Source organism: Equus asinus, chromosome 15 (genome assembly GCF_041296235.1).
Source record: "Equus asinus isolate D_3611 breed Donkey chromosome 15, EquAss-T2T_v2, whole genome shotgun sequence".
In the NCBI taxonomy this organism is placed as follows: Eukaryota; Metazoa; Chordata; class Mammalia; order Perissodactyla; family Equidae; genus Equus; species Equus asinus.
In genome coordinates, this window is record NC_091804.1 from 8,538,825 (window position 1) to 8,550,287 (window position 11,463).

The 11,463-nt window shown below is 44.7% G+C and overlaps 1 protein-coding gene across 5 annotated transcripts in view; it reads left to right on the forward strand.

The window, feature by feature from the left end:
• KIF16B (kinesin family member 16B) overlaps positions 1-10,080 on the forward strand; it is a 277,231-nt gene extending 267,151 nt beyond the window's left edge. For all 5 annotated transcript variants that reach the window (XM_070485541.1, XM_044747823.2, XM_044747821.2 and 2 more), the window contains one exon: positions 8,778-10,080. In XM_070485541.1, the coding sequence (XP_070341642.1) occupies positions 8,778-8,936 (159 nt within the window). In that variant the 3' untranslated portion in view covers positions 8,937-10,080. The remainder of the gene's footprint in view (positions 1-8,777) is intronic.
• The last annotated feature ends 1,383 nt before the right edge of the window (positions 10,081-11,463 follow it).

Here is an 11,463-nt window from a genome sequence, read left to right on the forward strand (position 1 = left end):
GAATTATTCATTAGAAATACTAAAAAGGTTGGAAGAGGTTGGCATTCAGTAGAATAGAACTGTAATTTATGCTTGGTCATAAATTATAGATAGAAAGCAAAGTAACTTTTTTTTATCCTGCTTTGACTTAATTTCATTTATTCCTTCATCTCTTACCTTATTCCCACACACATGTACTTTGGTTATCTGTCACTGTGTAATAAACTACCCCGAAACTTAGTGCCTTAAAGCAGCCGCCTTTGTATTGCTTTTGGTGCTGTAGTTCTGGAATTTGGGCAGGGCTCAGCCAAGTGGTTCATCTTTTCCAAGTGTCAGGTGTCAGGTCAGGCCACTTGTATGGCTACATTCTGATCATGGGTCCGCTAAGGACTGGGCTCAACTGGGGCACCAGAACCTGCAAGGTGGCCTCTTCATTCACAACATTACCTCTGGTGCATTCTTTCGGTTAAAACAAGTAACAGGTTCCACCCAGAAGGCCTGGTGGGACTCCGTGGGTCAGAGAGAAGAGAGACCACCAGCACACGGTGCAGGACCCCCAGTGTGAGAATGGGTAGAGAGCTGATTGGTGAGCAGTGCATTCCAGGAGTGTGTCCCCCAGGTTGAATGGGCCACACATGGTACACAGTCCAGTCCTGCTGGACCATCGGTGGTGCCCCTAGCTCTGCTTCCTTACCGTGAAACAGTGTACATGCTCTCCCCACTGCCTGGAACAGCCTTCCTCCAGTATCTTCCCCCAATATCTTCATCTGCTTGCTTCTTACTCACCCCTCAGGTCTTGGCATAAATGTCTCCAATACCCAGGACTAGGCTGGGTGCTGTTTCTAGGTGCTCCAAAAGCATCTCATCCCTGTTTTCTTGTAGCCATATTTTAATTACTGCTTTACCTATCCATGTCCCTGTGAGGCCTGCAAGTTATTCAGGACAGGAACTGTCTTGTTTAATTCACTACTAAACCCCCAGCAGCGCTGGCATGTAGAAAGCTCTCAATAAATATTTGTTGGGTGTGTGAATGAAGCATGAAGAGAGAGGAGTCAACAAAGAACAAACCTTGATCCAGTCCTTAAAAGATAAGTAGAATTTAGATCATGGGAGCAGAGCACCAGTAAGAACGATTCTGAACACTGAAGGGATGGTGCAGGGCAGCCCAGGCACCTTGTGAGGCCAGGCACTGTGTTTTATTCGACACGGGACACCCAGTGTCTGGCACACTTCGTGTAGAGCAGGTGTGCAGTAACTGTGTGGTGGATGAATGAGTTGTTTGAATGAGACTGTCCTAATTTCATCAGCGTATAGAGGACATTTGGGGCATGTCTGGAAAGGAACCCAGCATATTTGATCCAATGGAGACAAATTTTAGGATTCCTAAATAGCCAGAGAGAGATGTGCAGACTAGAATTTATGAGAGTTTAGAACTGGGAAGACTTGACTGAGTGAATAATATTGACCCCACTGGATCGATTCATGACATGGCCCATGGTGATCAGATCTCTCTCCGGTCTGGAACCATCCCAGTGTGTGTTCGTCTGGGCTTACTCTATCTTCAGAGCCCATCAGTCGATGGTGAATTTTCCAAGTGCTGCAAGGTAGATGACACCTCTAAGTCTTATTAGACTCATAATGTTGCCTTAAGCAACCACTGTGGCTGATGACTTCTAGAAATGAGCGATGCCATTGAACTATCTTCCCTGTTAATATGTCACAATGGAAAAGGTGGATAAGGCCCTGTTACATTTTAAAGAACATTTCAATTTTAATAATTTCAATAACTTTAAAATGTGGACTTAAGTAAAAATATTGTAAAATGAAGAGGGCTCCACAACAATGAGATGGGTAGAAAACAGAGTGTCATAGCTGGGGTGATATATTGCACGTGAAATAAGCAATAGGCTGTGGTTACAGTCATGAGCCCTATTAAAAAAGACACTTTTTAATTGCATAAAGTGGTCATGATTTTATCCCCCTGCTAATTAAAATAGAGGAGCCAAAAGATAAGAAGTTAAGGTCTTCCAAGTGCTTCTGTGGCCCATCCTCATGCCTATATCTTCTACACACACACACACACACACACACACACCCTACACAGAGTGGTTGATTGAAATTCAAAGTAAATTCTGAGAGCCTACGTGAACATGGCATGGACAGCCCCCAAAGAGAGGGGCTGCATTTACATTTACATTTACACATTACATTTCAGCCTTGAAGGAGTGCGCCTTAAGGATTATATTTGCTGTTGTTTCTCCTGAATTTGAAGAGCCAGTCATTTTGTCAGCTTCTTATAGTCTGTAGGTCTTGGCTAAGTCACTGCCTCTTGGGATCTCAGTCTCCTCATCTGTAAACAAAGGATACGTATACCTGTCCTCCTCCTCTTCAGTGTGTCTTGGGGGTCATCTGAGCTCATGAACTGGGAATGGCTTTGTACAATGTGCCTGCAGACCCAAATCCAGATTCAGGGGCCTCTGTGTTCTCCTTCAAGTCCTGCTGTTCCCACACAGAGCCCTACACCTGCTGGTCTTGCTCCCTTGTTCACGTTGTTGGCTGAGCCTGGGTACCACTCCTCCCACCGTCCCTCTTTTCCCTAGTCTCAAACCTTCCCTTCTTTCTAGATCCCAGACCTGAAAGGGAATGGCTGCAAGATGAGAGGGGCCACACCATTTAACACCCTGCTGATGTCACTAGTTTTTGCCTAGATGGACCATAGAGCACGTGGTCAGTCCCTATGACCAGACTAGCATTTCATCCAGAAGCTCCAGAGTTGAAAAGAAAAAACCAGCAGAGGCTGTCTAAAGACCAGCTTATGCCCAAGTTGTTCCAGTAACTTCAGTACTTTTCCTTTCAGACTGAAATTGTATTGTAGGTCACAAGTGAATCGTGTTAACATAATGATCTTCATCAGGAACGTCTACAGTGAAATAGCATGTAGCAGCACATTCTGCTTTCCTTCTTTTCCGTGATGCTGTGTATTGATTGTGGTACCAGGCTAAAGCTCTAAAGTAGTTGACTGAATTCTTGCTGAATTGCCCTGTATTGCTGTAGGGAGTATGTTTCTCCTCTCAGAACTCATTAACACAGCCAATAGACCACATTACCCTGTGTTGTGGTTCAAAAGATTAAAATGTTTAGTTGTTGTCTTTCGAAATGGTGTTGGAATTTTAAAGATTGGCCTGTGTGTATATCAGGGTCTGGGGCAGGAGCCTTCCTGGTAAACGCTTGGCTGGGGATGTTCCGCTAGGGTGTGCTGTGAATAGGAAAAATTCACCAGCCTCTCTGCCCTACGTCAGCCAGATAACCAATCCCCAAAGAAGGGAAAGGTGCTTTTTCAGAGGGAATGTGAGTGTTGTTTGAGAAGGCAAATGGAGTCAAGACAGTCAAAAAATGGCCAGTGCCCACCAAGGCTCTGTGAGTGAGATATCGGAGCATGAGCACAGCTGCATGGGACTCCTGTAGAAGAGTCTAAGCCTTACAGGAAAGAGGTCTTTCCCCATGCTTGTATGGAACATTAGCTCTAGAGAACGCAGCGCCCACTGGTCTCTATGAGAGCACCTTCAGGCCTGGGCAAGGCAGCTTATCTGGCCCAAGCAGCCAAGATGCCCAGTGTAGATGGCCTTGCCCAGTGAGAGACAGCAGTGCCCAGAGAAGAGGGCATGGCAGCCCCTGTGGATGGCAGCCTGGTGAAGGAGACCCAGCCTCTGGAGTGGGATGATCTGGATGCAAGTCCTGGCTCTTCCACTTCCGTGCTCTGTGATGGTTAGGGCATTATATTAGCTTCCTGGCCCTCAGTCTCTACATCTAGAAAATGAAGATAATAATAGTCCCTACCTCATAAAGTTGTGGTGGTGATTAAATGAGACAGACCATTAATAGTTCTCACTGTGCCCAGTACATTGCAAGCCCTTCATCAACGGCCCCTCCATAAAGTAATGCGATGGGAACTGCTCAGCCTGGTGTGTGCCCTCGTTCCTCCTGAGGAAATTCTCGGAGGGGTCTTGGCAGGGTAGAGTTACAAAAGGACCACTTTGGAAAGAAGGGGTCAGGAGCCTGGCGTGGGGCGTCTCTGACACCTTCCCTTGGTGTCTCTTGGCCTCCCCTTTAAAAGCTCTCAGGCCCTCTGCGGATTTTGTCTTTGTTTTGGGGGGATTTTAAAAGCTTGTGCCAATTCAACACTTTTTTTGCAACTGACCCCTGGGGGCCCATCTCTCCCAGTTACTTCTACACCCTGTTCACTGCGCCTCCATAGACTGACTTTAAAAACAATAAAATACGCCCACCACCTGCAGAAGAAAGGCTCTTCGTGAAGTCAAGGCTCTGTCAGTACCGAAAGACCCTTAAAGGTTAGCCATCTAAGTTCGACCTTCTGAAAGTAGTGATAGGAAAACTCCTTATACTTTAGTGTTGGTCCAAGTAGCAAAAAGTGAAAACCTAGATAAACGTCTAATATATTTCCTATTCTTAAATCTTTTTGCCAACTTGGGAAACAATGACGTTCATCTCCAACGTTGTTGTGCTGTTTCCCTTCTCTCCGCGCCTCTTCTCTTCTCCCCCTCTCCCAGCCCTTCCTCTCCTGCCCTCCCCCAGCCAGCCCCTCCATCTCTCTCTGGCCCCCTTCTCCTCTCGGCCCCTTCCCCTCCCCTCCATCGCTCACTCTAAGACAGACCTTTTCCAGACCCCCTCTCACTCTGCCTCTCCGTTTCCCGGTTTGCAGTCTTATTGAAAGAGGATTTGGTTTAATCTGACTTTCATCTTCCCAGGACCCACGGCAGGGCTGAAACATTGCACAACCCCAGGGGTGCGGCTTCTGTTCCTGGGAGCCCCAATCTAGGGTGTTTAACAAAGCAAAGACTCAGGTGTGACACCCCCCGCCTGGGTGGACAAGGGTTTCAGGCCTTCTCTGGTCTCTAATGGCTACAGAGATTTAAATATGTCTGCTTCTATTTCTTTTTTTAATGGAGAAAGTGCCACGTGAAAGAAACAGAAATTGGATATTGGATTTCACAAATCCTTTTCCTCCTTTGCCCTTCTGACCCTGATAAGCCACTTAAACTCCTAATGTCCTTCCATTTTTGTAATACTCTTTTATAAAGTATACCGCCCTGGGGATGCAGCTCAGCTCCTGGACTTATTTTTCACATCCCAGGGAGGGCTAGGATGTCTTTGGCTCAGCAGTAAAGGGATAGCTTTGACGGGAAGAACTTTAATTTTCTCCCTTCAGCCACAGATGCTGTAGAAAACATTGTGAGCACAGGTGCCAAAAATTACTAACATAAATGTGTGCATTTAAGTATGTATTTTATATATAATTATAATGTATCTTAAATATATATGATAGCAGAGTTCAAGTAATTAGCTGATCTTGGATTGAGCCTAAAACCCTGAGGAGAAACTTGTTTATTGGAGGAATAGTAATAGTAAACTTGATGCACCAGACACCGTCATGTGGAAGCAGATTTCATTATTGAGGAAGAGCTCAGACGAAAGACCCAAACCCATCGCCATTGCACGCCGCTCCGCTCAAGTCAGTCAGCGGGTACGTTCACACATGGAATACTATATAGCAGTGATCATGATCCAACAGGGTGCATGAATCTCCCAAGTGTTGTGTTAAGCAGTGAATACCAGATACAAAAGAGTATATCCTGTGTGATTCCATTAATATGAAGTTCAAAAACTGGCACAACTCATCCCTAGTGGGAGAAGTCAAGATAGTGGTTACCCTTGAGGGGAAGGTTGTGAGGGAGTGTGAGGCAGGCTGCCTGGGTGCTAGAGACATTGTGTTATTTTTATCTAGATGCTGATCACACACGTATGTTCACTTTTTGAAAATTCATTAAGCTGTACACTTATGATGTGTGCTGTTTTCTCTGTGTATGCTTCAATTTTGTAAAAATGAACTCATCAAAATCAATCATCACAGTTTCATCTAAGCATTTTGTCACAAGCTTGGCAGTGTGCCAAGAGTGAGATGCTGTCTGTGACCTCAAGAACTTTCTGGAATTTTAGTTCTGTCTTCTGTCCCCAGCCCTAGCCCTAGTCCTTTGGTTTTGTCATTCATGAGGAAGAATGTGCCCAGCCCACTTCCAGCCCGTGGCTCTGGACGCAGCCGCTGTGTTCGTGCCTCCCCTCGTATGCTGTAGAGCACTTGAGTTCACTGCGAAGAACACTTCCTCCTCAAAGCGTTTCTTTGCACCAAGGAAGCAGTCTGTGTAAAGAAAGCTGAAGCTGCCCAATTCTGCTAAGCAGAGATTTGTTTTGCAAAGAAAAACTCTTCTGTAATGTTTATAATTAGTCAAATCAGATCTATCTTGAGTTTTCATCAAGACATGCTAATGAGTTCATTTAAAGAAAAAGGCATTACCTGCAGCTAATATACTGTTCTCTTTTTATGGTGGTGCTCTGGCAGGGAAGACGTCTCAAAGACTTTCTCTTTTTCTTTTATTTATATTTTTAACTTTCACTTCTCTCTTCATTATACCCTTCAGGCTTTGTTGGCCCTTTAAAGGGCTTCTGCTTTGTGAACTAATTATGACAAATGCTGATACAACATCTGTTCCTCCTATTTAAATACCTTCTCTTCTGTCAGAATCCATCTTGAAGGCAGGTGTGTCGTGAGCATTAGTCTGCAGGTTGTTGCAGCCTGTGGGAGACCTGAAGCAGGAGCTGCCAAGGCTGCTGAGGTGACGTCTGCGCAGCCGGCCCAGCTCTGTCCACGCTTTACGCTGTGAAGGGTGGCAGCTGCATGCCCAAGTGGATGAGCTCCTTGTCTTCCCCACTCTAAATCGTTTCACACTTGATCTTCCAAAAACAATTAGTTGTGCACCTGAGTTTCACTGGGAGCCGTGGCTGGTCAGGTGTGGTCCACAATATTGACTAGTAACCATGTCTGATGGAATGCAGGTCCCTCTAAAGGTGATACTCAGCTTCCCTTCCCCCAGAAAAGTGGCAGTTAGCTTCCCCTTTGCCGCTCTGATGCAAGGAAGCCCTGGGCCAAGATCTTCGTTTTTCAGCAGTTGGTTTTGGCGCCTTCTTACTTCGACCTGATTTCCGTTTCAAGATCTTTTCATAAGAGATTGCCATGAGGCCAGTAAGTTAGGAATACTGAACAGGGGAAACAGAGTCTGAATTAAAAACACTTGTTTTCAAGTCTCCTCTCTTGATTACTGGTGTTGCTCACATTTCCTGCAAGTTTCCTCACCTGAAAATGGGTATGACAGTAATAAAAAGAGGTAATTCTACGCAGAGTATGATGATAACATAAAATCAGGTGACTTGGGAAACTTTTGGGGGCAGTGCATATGTTTATCTTGCTTTGCTGATGGTTTCACAGGTGTATCCATGTGTTAAGCCTCATAAGATTGTACATTTGAAGAATATGCAGTTATTAGGCATCAGTTGTATTGTCATAAAGCATAAAAAATTAGATTTTTAGAAACTATAACTTACTGTACAAATGTTAATTATTAATAATCCTTGTTACTATTTTTAAGAAACCTGACAAATTTTCCTTGAGCTGAGTGTCCTCTTTCAGAGGTAAATTTCAGGTTGGCAATTCATAGACGTAGGTGAAGTCTGCTTCCTTTAGGGCAAGGTTTCTCCTCTGTGGCGCTGTTGACATCTGGAGCCAAATCATTCTTTGTCATCGGGGTTGTCCTGTGCACTGTAGGATGTAAGCCACATCTCTGGCTTCCACTCACTAGATGTACCTTCCCCCCGAGAGTGACAATCAAAAATGTCTCCAGACATTTCTGAATATATTCTATGGGGCAAGTCACCCCTGGTTAGGAGGCACTGCTCTAGGCCTAGGCCATGTTTCTTAGACAATTTTTTTTGTTACTCGGGGTCCAAAATTATATTTAATTTCTAAGTTTGTGACAGGATCATTTATATTTTTTAAACAAGCTGAAATGGTAATAGTGAGTTAGGCTTAAAACCGCCCCCATGCACCCCATTTTCTGGTATAGATGAGATTGGCCTGACCTGAAATATATTAACTATTCTTGTGTGTCCTCTTTTCCCTTAATACATCCTGCCAGCAGCCATGTCTGATCTCATCTCCAGCATCTCTGACCCTAGTCCCAGACATGCTTTGCTTCTTGAGTGCCGGAAAAGGCTAAGGATGCAGTGACAGACACGTGCAGCGGAGGCGGGGGAGGCGTTGGGTGGCGGCGGCGGGGAGAGGGGGTCCTGAGCAAGTGCTCTTAGTAAGAATTTCTTTTCATTGATGATTATAGGATTTGCAAAATGATCTGTAAATGTTGGTACTCAGCACTGCTGCTCTTGTCCAGCCTCTTCCTTTTCCTTTAGTTTATAAGAAGGATCCAAAGCAGATAGTGACTGTGCCAGTCCACAGCACGTTCAGCACTATACAGGTGGCTAGCCTTTATATCCCCCTTTTAATCATCTTTCTATTTAATGAGTAAGTTAGAGGAAAAATAACTTAAAAAAAATAGGATATTAACTAGTGACACTGATGCTGAAAAGCAGACCCCCTGTGCCCGGCATTGGCGTTTCTCTGGACGTTGTCTGCACATAGGCCCGAGGCCATGTTGCCATGAATCAGAGCTCTGAGCCAAAGAGATGTCACCTGTGTGTGTCATGGATATCGTGGCTGTCTGTCCTAAGCTGGTCTGGTGATAGCGGAGGAGTTGAGGAGACTCCCTGTGTGCCATTTCTAATGACAGTCACAGCAGTTCCAGGGGCACGGGAAGTTGTTTCTGGACATCTCTTCTCCTTGACTCCACCCAGTAGTGTCTTGACCATGTTTTTAACTCTTGTCTCTCCCCCAGAAATACCTCAGGGACTTTTTCAGTGTGATGCTCCAGTCTGCCACGTCTCCCCTTCACATCAGCAAAGTGGGGCTGACTCTTTCGAAACACACCATTTGTGAGTTCTCGCCATTCTTCAAGAAAGGAGTCTTTGACTACAGCAGCCACGGGACCGGGTAGAGCTGGGAGTGACGGAGGAACCACCAACGCAGTGCCTTCTCATCGTCGAAGCAGGCCCCCTGTGCAGGGAGCCTCCACACGAGGTCCGGGCCGGCCTCCACGTGGTGCCGGCAGATGCCCGTGGCTGGCCCAGCCCCCTCACGAGTTCATACCTAGTGCTTGGGTTTGGGCCTGGGATGCTTTGCTTGCAGATAGTGACCCTCACGGGCAGCTGTTGCTGTTCCGTTGCGGTTGAATGTGGCCTTTTCCCCACAGGGCTTCCTTCTCATTGCACAGTGGAGTCCATCCTCTGTGGAAAGGTGGATGTGGCTTGACTATCTTGGGCTCCTCGAGCCAGGTCAACCTGGAACCTCCCAAAGTGGGTGGCTTAGCAGACCTCCCTTTGGTGACTTTCATCTGGTTTCCTCTTTCACCAAAATATACTCTTATTTTTTATATTCCTTCCACCTGGCTGGCTATATCCCAAGAAAAGCATTTTAAATTATTTCATTGGATTTTTTCTTTTCCCCCTTGTTTGAGTCAGAACTTTTGTATAAGACCTAAATACTGATGTTTACACAGAATTTCATATTCTGCAAAAGGGATTTTCAGTCCAATTGTGACTGGAGTCTTCCGTGCTTGACACATTGGATGTAGGTGACATCACTTAAAACTTCTATAAATCGATACAAATAAGATGCTTGTTTAATCTTGAAATTCAAGAAAATTTCCCCAGATGTAAATGGCTGCTGTGCATTCTCCAGCTTTCCCTGCTAAGCACAAAATGAGCGCATAGCTGAATGCATATTTTTAAACATTATTTCGTTCACATTCTGGTTACAGAATCTACTGCATCTTTAGCTGAAACACTAGAACTTACAGTGGTTTATTAATGATCCCTTAAATTACTCAGGACTTCATGTAGCACCGCACATCTGTGTGCAGTAAAATGGCTTTCTTTCACTACAGAAAAATGTGAGTAGAAAAAATATATATGGGGTATACATTGACATGCATATAATTCTACCTACAGATTATACATGTACACAGCCCTGTACAATTGTATCGAAATATATAATCATTCACACCAAATTTATTAAAGGTATTTGCTTTTTCAAAATTTAAGTTGAGCTGCTATCAGTATTAAATGAAGTTATGGAATCTACTCTGTAGTTCAGTTGATTTTAAGCTTTCAACGTGCTCATTCTTACTGGTCTGTTTAAAAGTTTATCTAATGTGCTTGGAAAGATACACAATGTATAATTTAGCATTTGTGTTGCAGAAGACACAGTCATAGTAGTGATTGAAGTCACAAGTGAATGGCTAACAAAACATGTTTGCCTTCAGGCTTCTAGAATATGCCTGCACAACAGAGCCGTACAACCTGAAAAATAGTTTAAAGATGCAGTTGTCCCAGTAAGAGGAAAAACTGTGCTTGCACTAATTAGATATCACAGTTCAGCATGAGAAAAATGAGGACTTTTAAAAATTGCTACCGAAAGACTTGCTTTTGTCTGCAGTAAGGACTGCAGACACATGTAGGGGCAATTCCTAGCAGGGATTAAAGGATAAAAGGCAGGAGATAATAATTAACCGGAGGTCCTTCATTTCAAAGGAGTCGAGGAAGATTGTCCCTCATTTGCTGAGTAAACTAAATGGTTTTCAACTTACCAGATAATCTGTCTCCTGCCCTTTGGACCCGTGTCGGAGGCTAGGCTCATGGCAAGTGTTTCAGTGAAGTCACACAGATGCAGTAATAACTTGGCGAGAATAATTGGGCACGTATTTGTCAGAGGTGCAGGACTCAGAAGATGTTTGTGTCCGATCCCCATCTGAAGGAATCAGCGTTGAGCGTGGATCAAGCACCCGCTGGCTCTGGCTCTCACCGCTGTAACGTGAGGGAGTCCTTTCACCTCTCTGAGCCTGAGTCTCTCATCTGAAGCCGTCACACAGGATGCTCTCTCGGTTCCGTCCTAGCCCACGGTTAGGTAACAAGCAGAGGACTAACTGCTTCAGCTGGACCAGTGAAGTCCTTGGTGTGTGGATGTGAAATACAAACTTCTAATCGGACTCAAAGGCAGCTTGATTTGAATAAAATGAGGGGATGGTGAAAAGGCGCTGGGAAGTCTTGTCCAAACAAACAGTGGAATCCCTCTCTGGAGTGAAGATAAGACAGATGACAGTCCGGATGACAACGCTGAAGCTTCGTTAATTTGAACTAATTCAAAGGAGTGAGAGGAAATTAGCACATTTATTTTCTTCCTTTCAAGTGCATCAAACAACAAGGTAACACCACCCTGCGCACTTCGGGCGGTTCACATGGAGGCGCCAGCAACGTAGAAATATTTTCGTAGTCAGTTTGACAAATCTAAGGAGCTTAAACAGAATTCTTTAGTATTAGCACGCTAGGTCTTGCTTCTAATAAAATATGTGCACCAAACTTGTTTATAATCACAAGTAGTATGATCACCTTCAGCCTCGCTCCCACCCAGACTTTGCTGTTTCTGAATTAAAAAGATTCAAATTCAACCCTGTGATTGATTTTGGC